At 40.9% G+C, this 21,985-nt stretch overlaps 1 protein-coding gene across 1 annotated transcript in view; it reads left to right on the top strand.

Annotated features, from left to right (window-relative positions):
* LOC311034334 (pyruvate carboxylase, mitochondrial-like) overlaps positions 1-21,985 on the top strand; it is a 454,227-nt gene that overhangs the window by 141,195 nt on the left and 291,047 nt on the right. Inside the window, exon 11 of the mRNA XM_084042211.1 lies at positions 2,775-2,937. Coding sequence (XP_083898337.1) covers positions 2,775-2,937 — 163 coding nt within the window. The remainder of the gene's footprint in view (positions 1-2,774; positions 2,938-21,985) is intronic.

Here is a 21,985-nt window from a genome sequence, read left to right as displayed (position 1 = left end):
ATTGGTTAAAAGTCTGAGGTTAAACCAGCATGTAAATATGAAGTTAATGTATGAATATCAAGTCAGCTTATTTCCTCCTCATGATTTCACAGTTATTACTCACCACTGTTAGAACACGTCAGCTGAACGCGTAAAGCCCGTCTTTCATACAATCATTCAGTAATGTAACAAAATTAATCCCTGGCTTCTTCTGTTGTGTAAAAAAAACCATACAAAAACAAATTAACCTCAGAATTCAATTAAAACAAAATCCTTGTCAAATCTTTGAAGGCCTTTTTCTCAGAAATGCAGTTTTTTAAAGGAGACACACCATGAATTTAAAAAAAGTATTTGATATTTAATATCATATGGTGTATGTCCCTCAAACCATTTTCAAAAGGTTTGAGCCTAAATCAACACTCAGATATACTCATCCCAAGTCAATTCTCTCAGGCTTATAAAGCACTTTCAGCTGCAATACCAAAACGTCCAGTTGGCTAGGGGGGTGCTGTACTGCGGTACTGAGCAATTCTGTCTGTCAAAATACATGGGCAGAAAGTTTGGTGAGGTAAGCAAACTTGCCATTCTGAGATGGCCTGTTCAGACACGCCCATTCTGAAAATCTCTGAAATGAGAATGAATGACTGAATGTTAAAAGAAAATATTTTTTGGGGTACAAGAGACACTGGGGAGCCAAAAAAATAAAAAAAAAATAAAAAAAAAAGTGAAATTCATGGTGTGTCTCCTTTAAGGCATACAGTACTCGAAAAACTGTCAAGGTCTCAACACGATCACAGTTAAATGTACAGTATATAAAAAACGTATAAAACATGTAAAGAATTATTGAATAAAATAGCGGCGGTACACACAGACAAGACCCTCTTATAGACTGCTAGACTGCTGCAGAGCCACACTGTAAGAGATGCATTTTCGGTGACTGTCTGGTTGCTGCTTTGGTCACAACTTGCTTTCAAATGAGGACAATACCGTTTTGAAATTGAGATTGTAATTGATACATCCATTATCCTAACTGGGCACTTTTAAACATGCTAGTAGAATAGAGGAGGCCAATCACTGATTTAAAAAAAAGCAAAATATAAAAAACAAACACCCATGTATTCATGGAGCATTTAATGAAAACACAACATTAGCATCTCTTGAAGCATAGTGGAGCAGGGATCAGCTTTTTCTCTGGCACTTATCACCCCAGCCTCATGCATAATTGCCCTTGCACACGGCCAGAATGTGAATGTAGGCTAATGGAGATGTTGTGATTCAACAGCCAAATAGCCCTGCTTAGAAAGTGCCCAGAAATAACTGCTCATTTGCTAATGTCTCTGCCTGCTGTCTCTCTGGCTCCCTTCAGCGCAGACTTACTGTATAGTGCCCAGTTGTGTTTGTTCATGTGTGCACCTGATAATTGATGTCAGGGTATCTTTGTCGGCGTGTGTGCGTGTGCATGTGTGTGTGCACTTAACCACTTGAACCCTATCATTCCAATTCTGGGCATGTCATAACAGGCAAACATTGATGAAAATAGGAAAACATTCTGCAGATCTACAGCAAACAATAGGCTCTATGCACAGCAGCCATATTGGGAATAAATTGGGCCTCTTACTTCCTTCAAAGGTGTTACCAATGATACTAATGAAGGCTCTATTCCATTCTGGTCAGGGTGCTGATATTGTGCATGTTGGCTCACTAGAAACACTCCATTTTGGTTCCCAAATGGCCTCTTATGGTGGGAGTGTAACTCTGAGAGTGTACAAATGGAACCAAATGGACCCTTCCGGGTCCATTTGGTTCCATTTGTACACTCTCAGAGTTATGGGGGCCCTTCAAAATAAGACAACCATTATGCCACACTAAATGGAACAAAGCCTTAATTATTATTATATTAGTACCAATATGGCTGCTGTGCATAGAGCCTATTGTGCAAGCTCACGGTTGTGAGCTTGCACAATTGTCAGTTATTTTCAGTGAAGAGACTTGGTATAGAGGGGAAAAAAGGAGAGGACCAAGTATAGACGCCTGGGGGTCCCCGGTCAAAGAAGTGTATAGGGTTTTTGTGGTTAATTCACTGTATGTTTTCACGTGTACGTCAAGGCAGAGTGACTTGTCAGTATGGGATACCAAATCTCCCATTTCGGCCATTTTCTGACTGATGGCTGTATTTACTCCATGGGTCAAAGCGGCAAAAATAAATAAATAAAAAATAAAAGTTTAGATTCAGTTTCAAGGTTAAAAATGACAGCTGTGTGAAAGTCTCTCCAGTGGAGCTCTGTGGAAAGGTCACAGTGAAATGGAAGCAAGTGTTCTCCCTTTCAGGCTATTCAGGAATGTACGGAAAAGTAAACAAACCTTCCGCTCTTCCTTTTCCCTGTTGTCTTTCTCAGCTCTCTCTTCTCTCCGTCCCTCTTCTCCTTACCCTTGGTACACTGTGGACTGTAGTGTGTGTGTGTGTGTGTGTGTGTGTGTGTGTGTGTGTGTGTGTGTGTGTGTGTGTGTGTGTGCGTGTGCGTGCGTGCGCGAGTGCACGCGTCAAATAGAATGAGCGAATTCATAATGTTTCCTCTATCCATGGGGAGAGGGAGAAAACAGACATAAAACCTACACATTACAGCTTCAAATACTTGCATGGTTCCCTTGTCAAGGTATAACACTATATTCAAGGTGGTGTAAGAGCATTGCATGCCTATGTCAATGAATGAACAAAATGCATGAGTAGTTAACTCTCTCTCTCTCTTTCCCTCCTGTCTACCTCTCTCTCCCCTACCTCTCTCTCCCCTTACCAGTGTGGACCTGGTGCATGCCCAGCTTCGCATCTGCGAGGGCCGCAGCCTCCCAGAGTTGGGCCTGAAACAAGAGAAGATCCGGGTGAACGGCAGTGCCATCCAGTGCAGAGTGACCACAGAGGACCCGTCCAGAGGCTTCCAGCCCGACACGGGCCGGATTGAGGTAAGGGCTTGGATTGGTTTCGTCGGTTTGTTTTGTGCCAGCTTGGAGACTACGAGCAGAAATGCTCACTCGTATAGATGGCCTACACACACAATCCACTGAATGGGGGGGGGGCTGGTTCACACAGAGTGTGGAGTGTTTTTTCCTGCACAAAGCCATTATTTCCTATGAAAGGGTTGCGGATTCCATGCTCATGGCCGGCTGGGGGCGGTTTGCCAGACGCAGTGGTTTGTTTTGCGGAAAGAGTTACGCAGAGTTTCTTGAGCAGCAAGCTCTTCAGACATGACATTTTTTTCAAGAGGTGTTAACCCATACAATCCGGGAACGCATATACTATATGTGTCATTTTAGATTTTTAGCTCTAACCATTATTTTATACTTTGGGCTGTTCAAAAATAGCAGATATACAAGCTCATAGCGCGGCACCGAGTGCCGCGCTATGAGCTTGTAGATCTGCTATTTTTGAAAAATCGTGAAAATGTGTGCAAATCTTTGTATGTATATATTATTTTAAAGCAAACATTAACTCAAATCTTTGCTTCTGGGGGGTCCCTGGAACAAAATGTTTAGAGATGGGGGTCCGCGGCCAAATTCATATCATTTTGGGGGTCCTTGACATGAAAAAGTTTGAAAACCACTGATATAGAAACATGCGTTTTTTTAAGAAAACCTCTGATCTAAAATGACGCAGATGCGTTCCTGGATTGAATGTGTTAAGAGAAAGCAGAATGTCTGCAACACTTTAAGTCTCAAGGTGCACGGCCCACCAATATCATGGACAATTAGAAAACCGCCAGGACTCCATGAATGTCCTTTTCACATTTATTCTCTTTATACGAGCTCTGTATCTGTATCTGTTTCCTCCTCACAAAAGAAAACCCATACCGAGATGTGTCGCACTTTACAAATAAGAAAACACTCTTCAGTGTGAACAGCACCTTATACACAAATACAGTACCCACATCTGTACACACCAGTGATATTCAACTGGGGGGCCCGCGGGTTAAATTCCGGCCCTGGGGAGTTTTCCTGTGGACCTGGAACACATTCCATATTCCAATGTTAAAATTAATGTAAAAAATATATATCAGATATTATTGGATTGTTGGTCGTACAGGATGACCATTTTGAACTTTTTTCATAACCATTACTCATAACTCGATAATGGTTCGTTAAGGTGCCCAGCGCCAGTGGCTCAGGGGTAGAGTGGCCGGTAGAGCGGCCGGTTGGGAACCGTGAGGTTCCCAGTTCGATCCCGGGCTCCCCCAGAGTTAGTGTCAAAAGTGTCCTTAACCCTTTAAGGCCAGGAAGGGAACGCATGTGTGTAATTTTAAGATTTCTTTGGCTATTCAAAAATAGCAGATACACAAGCTCATAGCGCGGCACCGAGTGCCGCGCTATGAGCTTGTAGATCTGCTATTTTTTGAAAAATCGTGTCCCTGGAACAAAATATCTTTAGATGGGAGGGGGTCCGCGGACAAATACATATTATTTTCAGGGTCCTTGACACAAAAAGTTTGAAAACCATTGATAATAATAATGAGCAACATAAGTTACAAAAAAATATAAAAAAAAACTTTAGGAAAAAAAAAAGTTAGGATTTACAAGACATTTTGAATTTGAGAAGATAGGAATTATGTATTTCAATTTGTCCTGTCCACCGGTCCCTGGCACAGTATTGACTTTGTGAGAAGAATTGTGGACCCAGGCTGGCATGATGAAAGTGTTTCCAGATTTGTATGAATTCAAGGTTTTTCATGAACCATTAGTTAAGAGTTAGAGCATCCTGACAATCAGCCTGGGACGCTATTGAGTGATTGGATGAAAGACACGACATGTGTAAAAGCTAATGGATAAGATGGAGAAGTCTTTCTTTGATGTTTACATATAGAGAAAGATGGCATGTTAGGATGAACTGCACACAAATCTCATGTTGTGCTCTTTTATGTTGAAGTGCCATTAAAATCAGTTTGTACGCGAGGAGAGAAACCAAAAAACACACTTCTGGGTGTTTTGTTTCTTTGTGCTATGAAAAAGCGTGATACTTTTTGCTTTAGATTCTTGTACTTTTCCTTTTGATACTTGACTACATTCTAACGCCTGATACTTTTCTTAACTACAAGTGCAAGGGATTTCCTTATGGGTGAATGTAACTTTTACTGAAGTAAAACATATCATTAGAGTAAAGATATGTTTTACTCAAATATGGCATTCAATTACTTTATAAACCACTGTTTATTTCTCTATGTACAACCTATAAGGCAGCAGTCATGGAGCAGCTTTAAAACATGGCGGCTGGGCGGCTGGTCGGCTAACTCCAGGCACCACTTTGGGGTGGGGGGGGGGGTACATTCACTTTTAAACAGTACATTAAACGGACCGTTTAATAAGACAAAAACAAAAAACGTTAATGGTTGACGGTTTAAAACGGTCAACCATGAACATTTTTTTTTGTCTAATGGAATTCCCCAACATGCAATGTGCATTGACACAAATGCACACTGATATCTCCACACTCTCTCTCTCACACACACACACACACACACACACACACACACACACACACACACACACACACACACACACACACACACACACACACACACACACACACACACATTTTTAAATATGAATTTTAAAAATATGTGCACACAGGCACAGCGGGATTATTATTTGTTTTCCCATTACCATTAAACATGCATAAAGTACCTCTTATGTACAGCATTAATCTCTACACGTGCACACACACACACACACACACACACACACACACACACACACACACACACACACACACACACACACACACACACACACACACACACACACACACACACGCCCTTTCTGTACATGTACACTGTATGTGCATGTACACTGTATGTGCAGTGCACACGCTTGGCGCCACAGGCATTCTGAACCCCACATGCCTATATGTCAGAAAGCGGTACCAGGCAGCAGATGACTTATCTCAAAGGGTTCTGCGTGCGTATGCGCATCTGTTGGTGCCTGTTGATTTACTTACAATACACATTGATTTTTTTCCCTTCATTTCCAGTTGCATGATTTTATTTTCCTGCTGTCCTGCTCTGTAGGAGCGTGTGAATTATGTTGTTATTAAGGCATTGCACTTGGACTGTTCCAGTTGGCGAGCCAAAGGTTGACTTCTAAAACACGTTCACTGCAGCGCTTGTTCCCCACTGGTTTGGAGAGCCATTCCCCATTCTGAGGTCAGAATATTCCCCGTGACCCCATTATAATGGTATAAACCCATTATCGATTTGTAAAGGGACAGTAAACACGCAAGCCGGCCCAAGGCAAGCTGCTCATTGGTCTGTGCATTGGCTTGTTGGACTGCACTGGAGTCTGTTATCTTTGCGTTATCCTTTGTGCTTCTGCAGGTCAGGAAAGTGTAGAAAAGTATGGAGCTACAGTATGAATGACCTTACCTGGAAAATAATGGAAATATGGGTGATAGTCTTGAAAATAGTCTGAAGGTTTTGACCATAGTTATACAAGTTGATAACAGATATAAATAAAACAAATATATAATAAATTGAAAAGAAAAGAAACACGTGTGCCTTGTTATCAAAACATGAAAATGTTTCAGTGTTTGATGCGATTACTGCCTGAATGTCGGCTTTCAATCTGGACAACATTTTTCATTCAAGAAAAGGGCTGCATGGTATCATTATTGCATTTTTTGAAGTTGTATACATTGGTTAAATTGAGTTGGCACACGTAGTAACATGGGGAAATGGGTGGTCGTTTATTTTTGAGCTTATGGTTCGAACACCCCAAATATAAAGCCTGGATTGCTCCTGAGTCCTAACCCCAAGTCAAATGCTAAAGCATTGTGCGGAGAAAAAAAAATCCCCATCTGCCAGGGCTTTGAGATCCCCGCCAGGCATCAACATATCTATATCCCAACAAACATAGACATGTGTTTTAGAAAACTACAAAAGTATAGGCCTTAAAGAAAAAACAATGATGATGATTGCTGTGGAGAAAGTCGACACCTGCGACGTTCACATCACAGACTGAGGACCTCTCCTGGGATTTTCTTGTGGTGAAAAAGGCACAGAAACACCTTTTCACCTCGAGCGGTACACACACAATCACACATACCTTGCGTGCAAGCATCTTCACACATACATAATAAATAATAAATACATACACTTTATTTATATAGCACCTTTCATGACATGAGCAAAAGGTAAAAATAAAGCAGAGGTGCTTTACAGAAGAGCAATAATTGCAATAATTTATACTTTTTATACCTTCAAAAAGCACCTGCACTGATCAATGTACACTAATTCCAAGACATGGCTCTGCGGGAGGCTAGCCTTTTATAAGAGGGTCTGTCTGTATGTGTGTGTGTGTGTGTGTGTGCTCGTACATGTAGGTAATCTTGCAAACTGCTCGACCAATCAGCTGCATCGTATGCATACTGTCTGCAAGCCAAAGAAGTATACTTTAACTAATGTCATATGTTTCATACTATAGCCCATCCTTAGCAACAGGAGCAGTGGGAGCTACAGGGGCAGTGCCTCGGGGAGCTGTTAGGGGTTAACCCATTAAAGCCGGGAACGCATCTGTGTCATTTTAGATCTCTTTTGGCTGTTCAAAAATAGCAGATCTACAAGCTCGTAGCGTGATCTGCTATTTTTGAAAAATCGTGAAAATTGGTGCAAATCTTTGACTATATTTTTGAATCAAATCAAACTCAAATCTTTGCTTCTGGGGGGTCTCTGAAACAAAATATTTTGAGATGGAGGGGGTCGTCCACGGCCAAATATCATTTTGGGGAGGCGGGTCCCTGACATTAAAAAGTTTGAGGACCACTAACATAGAAACATACGTTTTTCAGAAAACTGATTTAGAAGACATTTGTAGAACCCCCAAAAGCACAGATTTGAGTTACACATTTTCACTTTAAAAATATATATATATTCAAAGATTTGCGCAAATTTTCACGATTAAAAAAAATAAATAGAAGATCTACAAGCTCATAGCGCGGCACTCGGTGCTGCGCTATGAGCTTGTAGATCTGCTATTTGTTTGAATAGCCAAATGAATCTAAAATTGACACAGATGCTTTCCCGGTCTAAATGGGTTAAGTGTCTTGCCCAGGGACACATTGCTATCCTGGCCTGGAACTGGGACAGCCTCTGGCTCCCCAGACGGGCTCTCTAACCACTCGGCTAAGGCCGCCCCTCTTTGTCTTGTTATTCTTTCATTCCTTTCGTACTTGTACATGAGATATATTTTTAATCGTATTGACTTTTGTATTCTGTGGTCTTTGCACCATCATGTTTTGGGATTAGGACGGTTTGGTTCCATTTTGTATTTTATCTGAAGATAAAATAGCTCCTAGAGTTGGAGCGTCTGGTATAGAGTGCAAATGGTAACCAAACTTGAGCAGTATGGTTGCACCAGATTGTATTGAGTTTTTAAATATTGTATTGCTGTTTGGGTAATGAATCAGTCATACCACTGGGGGATAGACAAATACAGTATTATTGTATAGTAAAAATACAGATATACTTGTGTGTGGGAGTGTAAATACTGATGGACTTGCCCCAGGGTCATAGAAGCCTTTCCATATAGTGGCTTTCAGTGACCCATCCATTATTGATGATGATGTAGTCTATATGAAAGTTGAGTGTGTGTATGTGTGTGTATGTGTGTGTGTGTGTGTGTGTGTGTGTGTGTGTGTGTGTGTGCGCATGTTTGTGTGTGCGCGTGCATGCGTGCGTCTGGTTAAGGCTTCGTTCATGGTTTGTTTTTAACTGTAAAATAAGAAAGTCACAGTCATGTTCGCTGTGACCAGGCATTCGGGGCGTCCCGCGGCAGGTCACAGCGCGGTCACAGCACGGGCGTAAAGTCATACACTGCTGCACTTACTGTTAAAAGAAAGCAACTTGAAGAGAGTTAGAAAATAGGGACATTTTAAGACAGGCTTTAGTTCAGTTAAGTTTAGTTTATTTACCCATGATTTAACCCATTAAGACCTGGAACTGTGTCATTTTTAGAATTGAGCTAAAAAGCATTATTTTACACTTTGGGCTATTCAAAAATAGCAGATATACAAGCTCATAGCGCGGCACCGAGTGCCGCGCTACGAGCTTGTAGATCTGCTATTTTTGAAAAATCATGAAAATGTGTGCAAATCTTTGAATATACATATTTTTAAAGTGAACATTTTTAACTCAAATCTTCGTTTCTGGGGGTCCCTGGAACAAAATATTTTGATGGGGGTCCACGGCCAAATAGATATAATTTTGGGGGCCTTGTCATGAAAAAGATTGAGCACCACTGATATAGAAACATAAGTTTTTCAGAAAACTGTTGAGATTTAGGAGACATGTAGAATCGGATTCAGGTCTCAATGGGTTAAAGCATATAATAAAACAAGGTGGAAGAAGACAGAACGGTACAAAACATGATGTGCCGGAAAGGCCAAAAAAACTCAAACAAAAGGGCTTGTCGGGTGGCCTTCCTAATGCAAATCCTTAAAGCTTTCTGAATGAAGCATTATGCTTATTTCCACTTGTATATGACTCGTCTGTAAAGCCCAGTTCAGACCAAACATTCATGCAGAGACACAACCATTAACTCTATTATTGCCAAAAACGGGAATTCCCGTCCGATGGTACTATGGCTATCATGGCCATGGACGGAAATGACGAAAATATTTAATTTTTTTTGGCCCATTTGACCCAAAGACCAAGGAGATATGATTTTTCGAAGATCTAGACTCCCATACACTTCCTTGTTAACTTAAAACTTAAACATTCTGTATCTCGGCTCCTGAGTACTTTTTTTTTTTCAATGAAAAATCTCTGGCAATGGGAGCACACTTTTCTGAAAAACTCTGGCAGTCAAAGAGTTAAAGCCAAGTGTATACTTTGTTGTACGACAGTGTTGCGTGGCAAAAAATTGCTGAACTACAATTTCATGAAGTCAATGTGACGTTTATATATGTAATGGTAAATTGTTATCTAGATGTTTAATTTTCAATATTGTTATTATGTATTAAACGGCGTTCCCGTAGAAGCCTGGGTGGCATTAAGTGCCTCCTCTCTGCAGGTTTTTCTCTACCGTTAGGTTGGTTTATGTAGATTCGTCCCCATTGCACCATCCAAGTATACTGGGAGTTTTTACACATCAAACAGACACAGGGAAATGCACATGCTAGATTCCATGAACTAGGCTTAACCCATTAAAACCGAGAACACATCTGTGTTACCACTTAAACCATTATTTTATACTTTGGATATTCAACAATAGCAGATATGCAAGCTCATATCGCAGCACCGAGTGCCGCGCTAATAATAGCCAAAGAAATCTAAAGTGACACAGATGCGTACCCGGATTGAACGGGTTAAGAGAGGGCGATTGAGTGTGTACGCATGGGAACGTTTGTCTCTCCATGGTATACGTATCTTCTGAGAACGTGTGAGACGGGGCCCATGATGTTCTTTGACAGCAGTCACACACGAGGAGACTAAAAGGTCACCTTATGAGTTCTGTATCTCTTCTTCTCTCCCTGGTGTTCTCTCACTCCCCTCTCCCCTGTGAGGGTCTGATCCCTAGATGTTTCTCACTGTCAGGTCCTTTTGCCCTTCACCTTCAGACACAGACGCGCGCACACACACACACACACACACACACACACACACACACACACACACACACACACACACACACACACACACACACACACACACACACACACACACACACACACACACACACACACACACACGCGCACACACACACACACACACACACACACACACACACACACACACAGGTTTGTTTTACTATACTTGTGAGGACATCAACGCTTTAGGACAGACATTTTATGAATGCCATTTTTTTTTTTTTTATCCAAAAGCCGAAAAACAGCAGATCTACAAGCCCACAACGCGTCGCGCTGCGACGCGTTGTGAGCTTATAGATCAGCTATTTTTCGGTGCATGACACTGGCGCATAAATCAAGTATAAATCATGTTTAACGCCAATTCCAACCCCTAAACCTGACCTCTAAATGTCTAATCCTAACCTGAATGCTTTTCTAATTGTAAACGTAAAATGTATATTTTTTTTTAACTATAAAACAACCATTCGTATTGTGAGGACCAGGAAAACGGTCCTCACAATGTATATTTCTTCAAATTCTACTATACTTGGTCCTCGCAAGTATAGTAATACAAACACACACACACACACGCACACACACAAACACACACACAGACAGACACAGACAGACACACGCTTCAAGTTTCACTCCGTTATCTGTTTTCTCTCCCCTCCCCCGCCCTCTCCATCCGTTATCCGTTTTCACAAATGTTGTCAGGTTTATTATGGTATACCGCTGCTGTATGGAAACAATAAAACAACTCTAAAAGCCTGTCGACAACCAGCCGGTAAGGCTGGAACGTCAAGGAGTCCTCCCGTCAGAGTAAATCAGACACAGACATCCCTGACACGCCACTCCAGAAAATTGGAGAAATCGGTTCATGTGGGCCTTGGGTCGGTTACTGAAGCTCTGCATAGAATATCGGAGGGGTTTTGCTGAGGGGGAAATTCATGCCCCTGTTTTTTTATATCGATTCAATCTTTGTTTCAGACCTTGGGAGATCGTTATCACAATTATACAACACAATTATCCCTCTCTGGTCATTCATTGTTATGGTCTGTGAGGATATGTTTTCTCTAAATACATGCATTTCCTTTTGGGACATGTACTGTAGACTGTCTGATATGTTTTGATAATATCACAATTTAGCAATTTCATAAAAAATGCATGCTAACCATATTATTAAGCTTGGCATCCCCATTTTAGTTTTCTTTCCACTCTTGAAAATAACAGATCTACAAGCTCACAACGCGTCATGATGTGTTGTGTGAGCTTGGATAGATTGGCTATTTCACTATTTGTTGTATGACAAAGTAAATATGCACCTTTCTGAGTTATTTTCTTTTACAATGTGAACCCTGGGTTCACAGATTCAATCTTCCAGATGCCTGAAGAAGGTCCATGACCGAAACGCTGCCTTAACCCTTTAAGACCGATGTTTCAAAACATTTTTAGCTCTGATCTGTGCTTCTGGGGGTCCCTGGAACAACATATTTTGAGATGGGGGGTCCACGGCCAAATACATATCATTTTGGGGGTCCTTGACAGGGAAAAGTTGGACCAGCACTGAAAAACTGTTAGGATTTAGAAGACATTCGTAGAATATATATTCAAAGATTTGCACAAAATGTTCACGATAGCAGATCTACAAGCTCATAGGGCGGCGCTCAGTGCCGCGCCATAAGCTTGTAGATCTGATATTTTTGAATAGCCAAAGAAATCTAAAGTGACACAGATGCGTTCCCGGTCTAAATGGGTTAAGAAAGTTGTCCTCGTTGTGCAAGTGAAGACGATGTGTGCGGCGAAGCTATTTCATCTTTCATTCTGTACAGATTCAATCATAAAATCTCCTGAGCTGTTCCCACACTGTGGCCCCGATAATTCCAAAGCCTTTGTTTTGTCCCCGGCCGGGTGGAAACAGCTGACACACCGTTGCCTAGTAACCCCTGCGCTGTAGGAACGACAAGCCCTGCAGCCCACATCTCACCCAACTTCTTTTTCTCGTCCAAATTCCTCTGCCAGCCCTGTCAGCCTTCGCTTGGCTCTGTAAATCGCTGCACCGGCTGCAGACAGCTGTTCCGCCTCCATGTTTGTTTACATCAGCCTCCCCGCGATCACATGGAGGTGCCGCGTAGCTCCCTCTGGCTAAGATCATCTTCTGTTTCAATATTTATTTATATTAGACAAAAATCAGATCATCTTAACTCATTGAGACCTGAAGCCGATTCTCCTAAATCCCAACAGTATTCTGAAAAACGTATGTTTCTATATCAGTGGTGCTCAAACTTTTTCATGTCAAGGACCCCCAAAATTATATGTATTTGGCCGCGGACCCCCATCAAAATATTTTGTTCCAGGGACCCCCAGAAGCAAAGATTTGAGTTAAAAATGTTCGCTTTAGAAATATATATATATTCAAAGATTTGCACACATTTTCATGGATTTTCAAAAATAGCAGATCTACAAGCTCATAGCGCGGCACTCGGTGCCGCGCTATGAGCTTGTATATCTGCTATTTTTGAATAGCCCAAAGTGTAAAATAATGCTTTCTTAGCTCTAATCTAAAAATGACACAGTTCCAGGTCTTAATGGGTTAACTCATTCAGTGCCAATGAAAAAAAAAAAAAAATTGCGAACTGTGCCCGCAATTTTTACATTTTCTTATACCTTTTTTCAAGTAGTCACAGAATATTTATCTCCAGTACAATCGATCCCCTGATGGGTGCTAATCACTGAGGGTTGCACTGTGTGGTTTCACAAATGTCAACGCGGTCATTGGACCTTGTTGACATTAATTGTCTGCCTTTTGAAAATAACATAACATTGAAAAATACATAGTAAAAACAAAGTGCTCAGGAGCCGAGATACAGCCTTTTTCAGTAATAAGTGAAACAAGAAGTGAATGGAACAGCAAATCTTCAAATATCTTGGGTTCTGAATGTTCCCCCCCCAAAAAAAACATCACATTTTGAGGCATTTGTACTTTACTTGAGTATTTCCAATATCCAATACTTTTACTCCCCCTCCACTACATCTTGGATCCAAATATTGTACTTTTTCTACACTACGATCATTTGAAAACTTTAGTTACTAGTCACTTTGTATATTTCGATTCTTTAAAACTAGTGGACAGTGTTTGGTAAATTGGGTAAATTCCTGCAGGTGCTCTGTATGGACTCTCCTCTCCCTCTCCTATTCATCTGTGTGTGCTTCTGCTCTGTTCTCCTTCTGACTTCTCCTCCTCCTACATCCCTCCATCTTCCCTTTCTCCTTCCATATCTCCCTAGAGGCTGTGAATAGAATGGCTGATGTTGAAGCCTTGTAAATTAACTGTGGTTTTTGACGACGCACACATGATTTAATTTGACCACTCTTGACAATTATCCCCCCTCATAAAGCAGACACATTATCCTTTTGTCAGCTCCCAGCTAATGGGAGGACCACACTGTAATGGTACGCCTGTTTAACCACGTTCACCCTCCATCCCTGTTCTTGGGCCAGGTCATTACAGGACAACATTTTGAAAACGTTTCAAAATCTTTAATATTTTTTCAAAAGCTTAAACCTATTAATGAATTCAAACATCCTATACATCCTATTATTAAAATTGGCTAATGGGAGGGCCGGCGGGCAGGCGGACCTCTGACATCACTCTGACTCAGACATAACCATAAACAAACCCCATATGCCCATATATAAGCAGGATCACGGCCACGTCGCTATGACTCAGAAATAACCTTAAACAAACCCGATACACCCATATATAGGCATGTCACTATGACTCAGAAATAACCATAAAAAACTCAATACACCCATACTGTATATAGGCATGTCACTATGACCCAGCCATAACCATAAACAAACCCGATAAGTTGTAACATGATTATAAGCAATTATAACAAGTGCTATAATGCCTTAAAAGTGTGTTTTAATCCATTATAGATGTCATTATAATGCATTATAGACCCGAACCTTTAACACATTGACTGCCAATCGCGTAGATCTACTCGAACCTATTTAAAGCCGCCACGTGCCAGTCGCGTAGATCTACGCCAACTGGTCTTTTTTTATTTTTTTATTATTTAATTAATAATCATAATAATAATAAACTTTATTTGTATAGCACCTTTCATGACATGAAATGCAGCTCCAAGTGCTTTAGAGCAGTGGTTCTCAAACTTGTTCAGGTCAAGTACCCCTAAATGAATGCGGATTTGGTCGCGGACCCCCATCTGAAAAGAGTTCCAGATGTGGTGTTAAAAATGTAAAAAATATTCAAACATTTTCAAAGAATATCAAGATTTTTGGAAAATAGCTGATGTATGTAGGGCCCTGGGGGTCCCCGGACCCCACTTTGGGAACCCCAGCATTAGACCACGGTCCACCATAACTCTGAGAGTGTACAAATTTACGGGTCCATTTGGTTCCATTTGTACACTCTCAGAGTTACAGCAACATAAGGGTCCATTTGGTTACTAACTATCCAACATTTATCTGGGTACCCCCTGGAACCCACTCAAGGACCCCTGGGGGTCCCCGGACCCCACTTTGAGAACCATGGCTTTAGAGAGCAATAATACAATTACAGAAAAGTACAACTAATTTAACGATAAAGCAAAAAAAAGAAAAGCAAAAGCATAAAACATTAAACAGTGAGGACATGAATAACAACACAGTTTTAAAAATCTACCAAAAGCAAGAGTGAGTGCAGTGTTACCGAAATTCTCCTCCATCCATACTGTAGGTGGGGAGATAACAGTGTAGAGAGAGAGACCAATTACACGAATTACTTATTTACTGTGCTTATAGCTTACTTAGACCTTTAAATCCCCTGAGGATCATGGGCCATGGGATGAAATTCCTCCATCCTCTCCGGTCCTGTGCCCTCTGATTCAGTCGTTGCCATGACAGCCCTGTTCCCCCGCCTCCTCCTCCTCTTCAGTGGTTGCTCTCCAGGCGCTTCTATAGGCAGTGATAGTACTGAAGTACTCACATGTTTTACTTGAGTAAAAGTATCAATACTGCAATGTAGATATACTTTGTTAACAAGTAGAAGTCCCGTATTCAAAATGTACTCGAGTAAAAGTACAAAAGTGTGTACTTGAGTAAAAGTACAAAAGTGTCTGCCTCAATATATAGCCTACTTGAAGTAAGTAAACGTACAGTACTTGAGTACATGTACATAGTTACTTTCTTTACACCGCTGGTTCTAGGCCAGCCTCTCGTCCTCCTGCATACAGTATGCCTAATATGATCTGAATAGTCATTCTCACACGTTCTCTAATGCAGTCTAATTGGGTTAACTTCCAGCTGGTGAAATATGATAAACGGTTTCATTTTTTCCCGGGGACCCCCTGTAACCCTTTTCCAGGAGTTAACCCATTAAAGACCTGGAACGCATCTGTGTCACTTTAGATTTCTTTTGGCTATTAAAAAAATAGCAGATATACAAGCTGAGTGCCGCGCTATGAGCTTGTAGATCTGCTATTTTTTTTAAATCTTGAAAAATAAAATGTTTAGATTTTTTTTACAAAAACTGTTAGGATTTAGATTTTTTTTAAAGAATCGCCTTTAATCTTGGAAACCTGGACCAATCAGTGCCAGATTTCGTATGCATGCTGCCAGTAGCTTACTTAGTTCCTCCGCTAATTGTTTTTTTTTCTCCACATAATGTTTTATACTTAAATATTTAGCTTGGATTTAATTGAATTAAAAGTCAATTGGGGCTCAGGTTGTGCTGAAACTCTGTTGGCCATATGAAGTCCCAGAGCCACGCTGTTCCCATGTGACACATAATTCAATTTTGTTTTAATTATTATTATTGTTTACATTTGATTATTTATTTTATTTTTTATTTTTTGTCTACCTTCCTTGCGTCTACACTCTTCCTTCCTGTTTGTGTACTTCATTTTATAAGGCATTTATTTGGTCTCATTTATTTCCGAGCTCGTACCTTTCTCCTTCCTTCTCTCCATCCCTCCATCCCTCCGTCCCCCATCTCAATCTCTCACACCCGCCTTCTCCTTCTAGCCTTCATCCCTCTGTTTTCACCCACACACACCCCTTCACTCCATCTCTCTCTTTCCATTACTTCTCTCTCTCTCTCAGTGGTGTAAAGTAACTAAGTACATTTACTCAAGTACTGTACTTACTGTAAGTACAATTTTGAGTTTGTTTCTACTGCACTACATCTCAGAGGCAAATATTGTACTTTTACTCCACTACAATTATTTGAAAAGTTTAGTTACTTTGTAGATTTTGATTATTATTACAAAACATGCATTAACCACATTCAGCCCTATATACATTTTGACCATCTGAAAATAGCAGATCTACAAGCTCACAATGTGTCGCGGTACATTTTGACCATCTGAAAATAGCAGATCTACAAGCTCACAATGTGTCGCGATGCGACACATTGTGAGCTTGTAGATCTGCTATTTTCAAAACATTTTATACATTTGAAAACCTTTGAAATGGGACCTTCTGCATAATGAGTACGTTCTACTTTTGGTACTTTAAGTACATTTTGATACCAATACTTTTGTACTTTTACACAAGTACATTTTTAATTCCGGACTTTTACTCGTAACAGAGTATTTCTACATTGCAGTATCGATACTTTTACTTAAGTAAAAAATGTGAGTACTTTTTCCACCACTGCGTGCTCTCTCTCTCTCTCTCTCTCTCTCTCTCTCTCTCTCTCTCTCTCTCTCTCTCTCTCTTGGTGTTGATCCATGAAACGCACACAGCCCTCCCCTCCCTCCACCGCCTCTCCTCTCTCTCTCCATACATTATGAATGAGACCAATATAATAAACACAGAAAACAAAGGATGGAGGGATAAACAGACGGAAGGAGGTATGGAATGAATAAGTCATTACCGAAAGGACTCAAGTGAGGTCAAGTGCTGAGATCAAGGACGGTGGGAGGGAGGAGGACGAGGCAGAGGCAGGGCGCCGTGTTCGCCGTAGGTGTGCACGGTGGCCGTGTAGCAGCAGAATGTATTCTGTACCGGCGCACCATTAACCCATTGAGACCTGAAGCCGATTCTACATGTCTCCTAAATCCCAACAGTTTTCTGAAAAACGTATGTTTCTATATCAGTGGTGCTCAATCTTTTTCATGTCAAGGACCCCCAAAATTATATGTTTTTGGCCGCGGACCCCCATCAAAATATGTTGTTCCAGGGACCCCCCAGAAGCAAAGATTTGAGTTAAAAATGTTCGCTTTAAAAATATATATATTTCAAAGATTTGCACACATTTTCACGATTTTTCAAAAATAGCAGATCTACAAGCTCGTAGCGCGGCACTCGGTGCCGCGCTATGAGCTTGTATATCTGCTATTTTTGAATAGCCCAAAGTGTGAAATAATGATTTTTAGCTCAAATCTAAAAATGACACGGTTCCAGGTCTCAATGGGTTAACAACCAGACGGTAGAGACGGCGCTCCAATGATCCCATGACATCAAAGCTGAAAAAGAGTGTCGTAGTGCCACGTTTGAAACTTGGATTCCTTGGCGTTTATATTTGTTACGTTTAGGTTAGGCACTGTTACGTTTAGGTACGGTTTTGATGGGGTTAAGTTTAGTCGTAGTTTTGGTGGGTTTCGGTTTAGGCATGGTTTTTGTGGAGTTTAACTCATTGAGTGGGAGGATTGCCAGAATTATTTCAGAATTAATTCTGAAAAGTTTTTTTCACAGAAAACAAAAAGTGCTTAGGAAGCGAGATACAGCCTTTTTCAGTTCTAAGTTAAACAAGGAGTGGATGGAGCAGCACATCTTCAGATGATGATATCTTGGGTTCTGAACATGTTTTCAAAAAAAAACAACACTTTTTTTATTTATTTTTTTACTATTTTTTCTCAAACACGTCATTGGCACCCAGCGCCATAGCGGTAAAAACATGTGAAACACGTTAATGGCACTCAATGAGTTAAGTGTAGGCATTGTTTTGGTGGGGTTAAGTTTAATCATGGTTTTGGAGGGGTTACATTTAGGCATGGCTTTGGTGGGGTTAAGGATAGGCATGGTTTTGGTGGGGTTAAGGTTAGGCATGGCTTTGTTTTGGTGGGGTTAAGGTTAGACATGGTTTTGGTGGGGTTAAGGTTAGGCATGTCTTGGTGGGGTTAAACTTAGGCATGGTTTTGGTGGGCATAAGTTTAGATGAAAGTAATTTTTATTGGGGTCATGTTGATTAATGTTTGATGGGGCTGGGGAAGGCTGACAGAGAAAGTACACGTTGGATTTGTCTGTAGCGTGAACAGTCATATTACTGTACACTTCCTGTAGAGAGCCCTCTGGGCTAACCTCTTCCATATGCATACTGTATCTGTGGCTCCGCTCTCAAGGATGGTGGGCGAGGTGAGCCTGCCTCATGTTATTGCTATTTTCTCTTTAAACCATGCACCTCATGTACACATCTATTTTACAGTGTATTGTATTATATCTGCTGCTATTTTAACTGCCTCGTTCCATTCCTACCTTAAACCATGCACCTTAGATATATAATTTATACAGCTCATATTGACATATTTGACCTGTTCTTCTGTTTCGTTCTTTTTTTTGTTTCCCCTTTTATTAAAACAGCAAGTGATGGAGCTTGTACGACCGAAGCATTTCCACTTTATTACGGAAGTCTGTGATAATAAAGTTGCATTGAATTGATAGGCATACCTGATAAAGAGCTGATGAAAAAACAGACAAATGTTAAGCCCTTTCATGTATTCATATGCTTTTTGCTGGAAGGGAGAAACAACTGTGTTAAAGGTCCAGGGGAAGTCCCCTCTGGTAAAAGAAAAAGTCACTTCTTTTAAAGGAGCAGTATGTAACTTTCTTCTTCTACTGAACCCTTTTTCCTGCGCAAGTGCTGACATTTTTACCATTGAGCTAATAGAGGCTGCCTGCTTGCTCGGGGGATAAATTGGATCTTGACCATCAGGTCAGAATTCGTGTCCGATCCTGTGTCTAGGCGAGACATGACCTTTGACACAATCTAAATGTCTCAATAGAAGAGCAGGGAGACAAAATACAACCACCCCAATCGTAAGTTATATTGTATTAACATACTCTACCATACAGATTGGACAAAATTACATTTTATTCATTAAAGAACAGTTACAGTTACATAGTGAGGTTTTAATGACAAAGTCCGCCTTTTTATTTAAAAAATCACACCCCCAGTGTGAAGAGAGTGGTGCCTTTGAAAGTGTAACTGGTTGCATCCTTGTGTTGCAATCAGCAACAATATGTTGTCACGTGACACGTGACGACATATTGTCACGTGTCACGTGAAGCTTGACCAATCATACGGACGGACATACGGACGGAAGGACATACAGACGGACGGACATACGGACGGACGGACATACGGACACACGGACATACGGACACACGGACAAAGTCAAATGTAGGAGTGGTTGGCACCACTCAAAAAAAAAGTTTTTTTAAAAGAAAAGTATCCTTTTTAACAGAAAAATGTCATCTTTAAAAAAAAAAAAACAGTCTCCTCTTTAAAAGAAAAGTCCTCTCTTTAAAAGAAGGGACACGATCCTGCTGTTAGCATTTGTTCACGCGACATGCTGCCAAACACGAGTGCTCCCTAAAGAGTAGATTGGATGGAAATCACTGAATGAATGCAAAATTGGATTTGCATTTAGTTTCCAACGGTTTCCGTTGCTTTATTCTTAACACGTATAGCACCGACGCGAAAGCAAAGCCTTGTCATGAGTGGTTTGTTTCAAATTGGCTGCAGAACGGAGGCATTTGGCGTGGCGGCACGACTGATTTAAGGAGACAGGGATGTACATGCAAAGACGTTTGGAGGGAAAACAAAGTTCGACATCATGGCGGGTAATAGAAGAAAAGGTGTTGAGGTTAAAGAAGGTGAAGAAAGGCTGCAGACAAGAGAACGGATCACTATGAGGTGAAGTCATGACTCAAGCGGGGTGGGGGGGGGTGGGGGAGGATCTGATGTCATAGAGAGAAAGAGATGTATAGTTAACCCTTTGCGACCGGGAACGCAACCGGGTGTCATTTTTTCCGATTTCTTTGGCTATTCAAAAATAGCAGATATACAAGCTCGTAGCGCGGCACCGAGTGCCGCGCTACGAGCTTGTAGATCTGCTATTTTTGAATATATATATATATATTTTTTTAAAGCATCATTTGCAACTCATATCTTTGCTTCTGGGGATTCTACAAATGTCTTCTAAATCACAGTTTTCTAAAAAAATCTTTTCATGTCAAGGACCCCCACAATTATATGTATTTGGCCTCGGACCCCCATCTCAAAATATGTTGTTCCAGGGACCCCCAGAAGCAAAGATTTGAGTTCGCCTTAAAAATGTTATTTATTTATTCAAAGATTTGCAAGAAAAATGATTGTAAAAAAAATAGCAGATATACAAGCTCAAAGCACTCGGTGCCGTGCTATGAGCTTGTATATCTGCTATTTTTGAATAGTCAAAGTATAAAATAATCGTTAAAGTGGTTACACAGATGCGTTCCCGATCTTAAAGGGTTAACTTCATAGCCTGGAGGGAAAAAAGGCTTAAGTTGAAATATTAAAAGAAGAACATGACCCTGATGTCATCTAGTTCTCTCTTCACCTGGTACTTGGGTTGGAAAAGGATTGCACCGACTCAAACAAGCTCTACGCTGGAAGCAGTATCAGCATCACACCATAGGAACACTTTGTACTCCCATGGGTAGCGCTCGCAGAAGAACGCACCTTGTGCCTTTTGTGCGATGTAGCGAGAAATCAACGTTAAACGGCTGCCAGCTGACGCAGGGCCTAAAGTACGTGGGCAGGTCTTGCGTCAGTGCAACAGCCCATTGCAAAAAAAGTGCATTCAAGACAGCAGGCTACACTGTACATCAAGACAGCCGACAAAGCCCCACGGCTTAATGTCGAGGTAGTTGGGTGACATTGTAAATTGTTTTTGCCTCTGCAACGGTGCATTTTCTATTACGGAGATGTCCGTTTCATTGTGATGCATGCATTTTCCCATGCTGTAGTTTTGGTGCATTGTATACAAGCCTATACGCCTGCATCATTTGAACAGCATTAGCTCATAATAATGGCATTGTACAGCAGACACGGAAACATATAGACCTTAAACTGTCATCAATCGCGTCTCACGTGAAATCAATTGACAGGCTCCTTTACTAAAAGTTTAATTGATCCTTTAGGTGCGTGTGTCTTTGTGTGTGTGTGTGTGTGTGTGTGTGTGTGCGTGTGCGCCGCAATTCCACAGTAGGTAAACAAATAATGGCATTTTAGTATTGTAAGTTAAAGGTAGGGTAAGTGATTTGCTTTGGTTAAAACATGTGTTAAATAGCTCTATATTCTGATAGTACTCATTGCTATAGAGTGTTTGTTCAGTATTAGGAGTCTCCTTG

Source organism: Gymnoscopelus microlampas (assembly GCF_963454915.1).
Source record: "Gymnoscopelus microlampas genome assembly, chromosome: 19".
NCBI lineage: Eukaryota > Metazoa > Chordata > Actinopteri > Myctophiformes > Myctophidae > Gymnoscopelus > Gymnoscopelus microlampas.
Note: the sequence above shows the minus strand (reverse complement) of the source record. Positions and strands in the feature narration are given on the sequence as shown.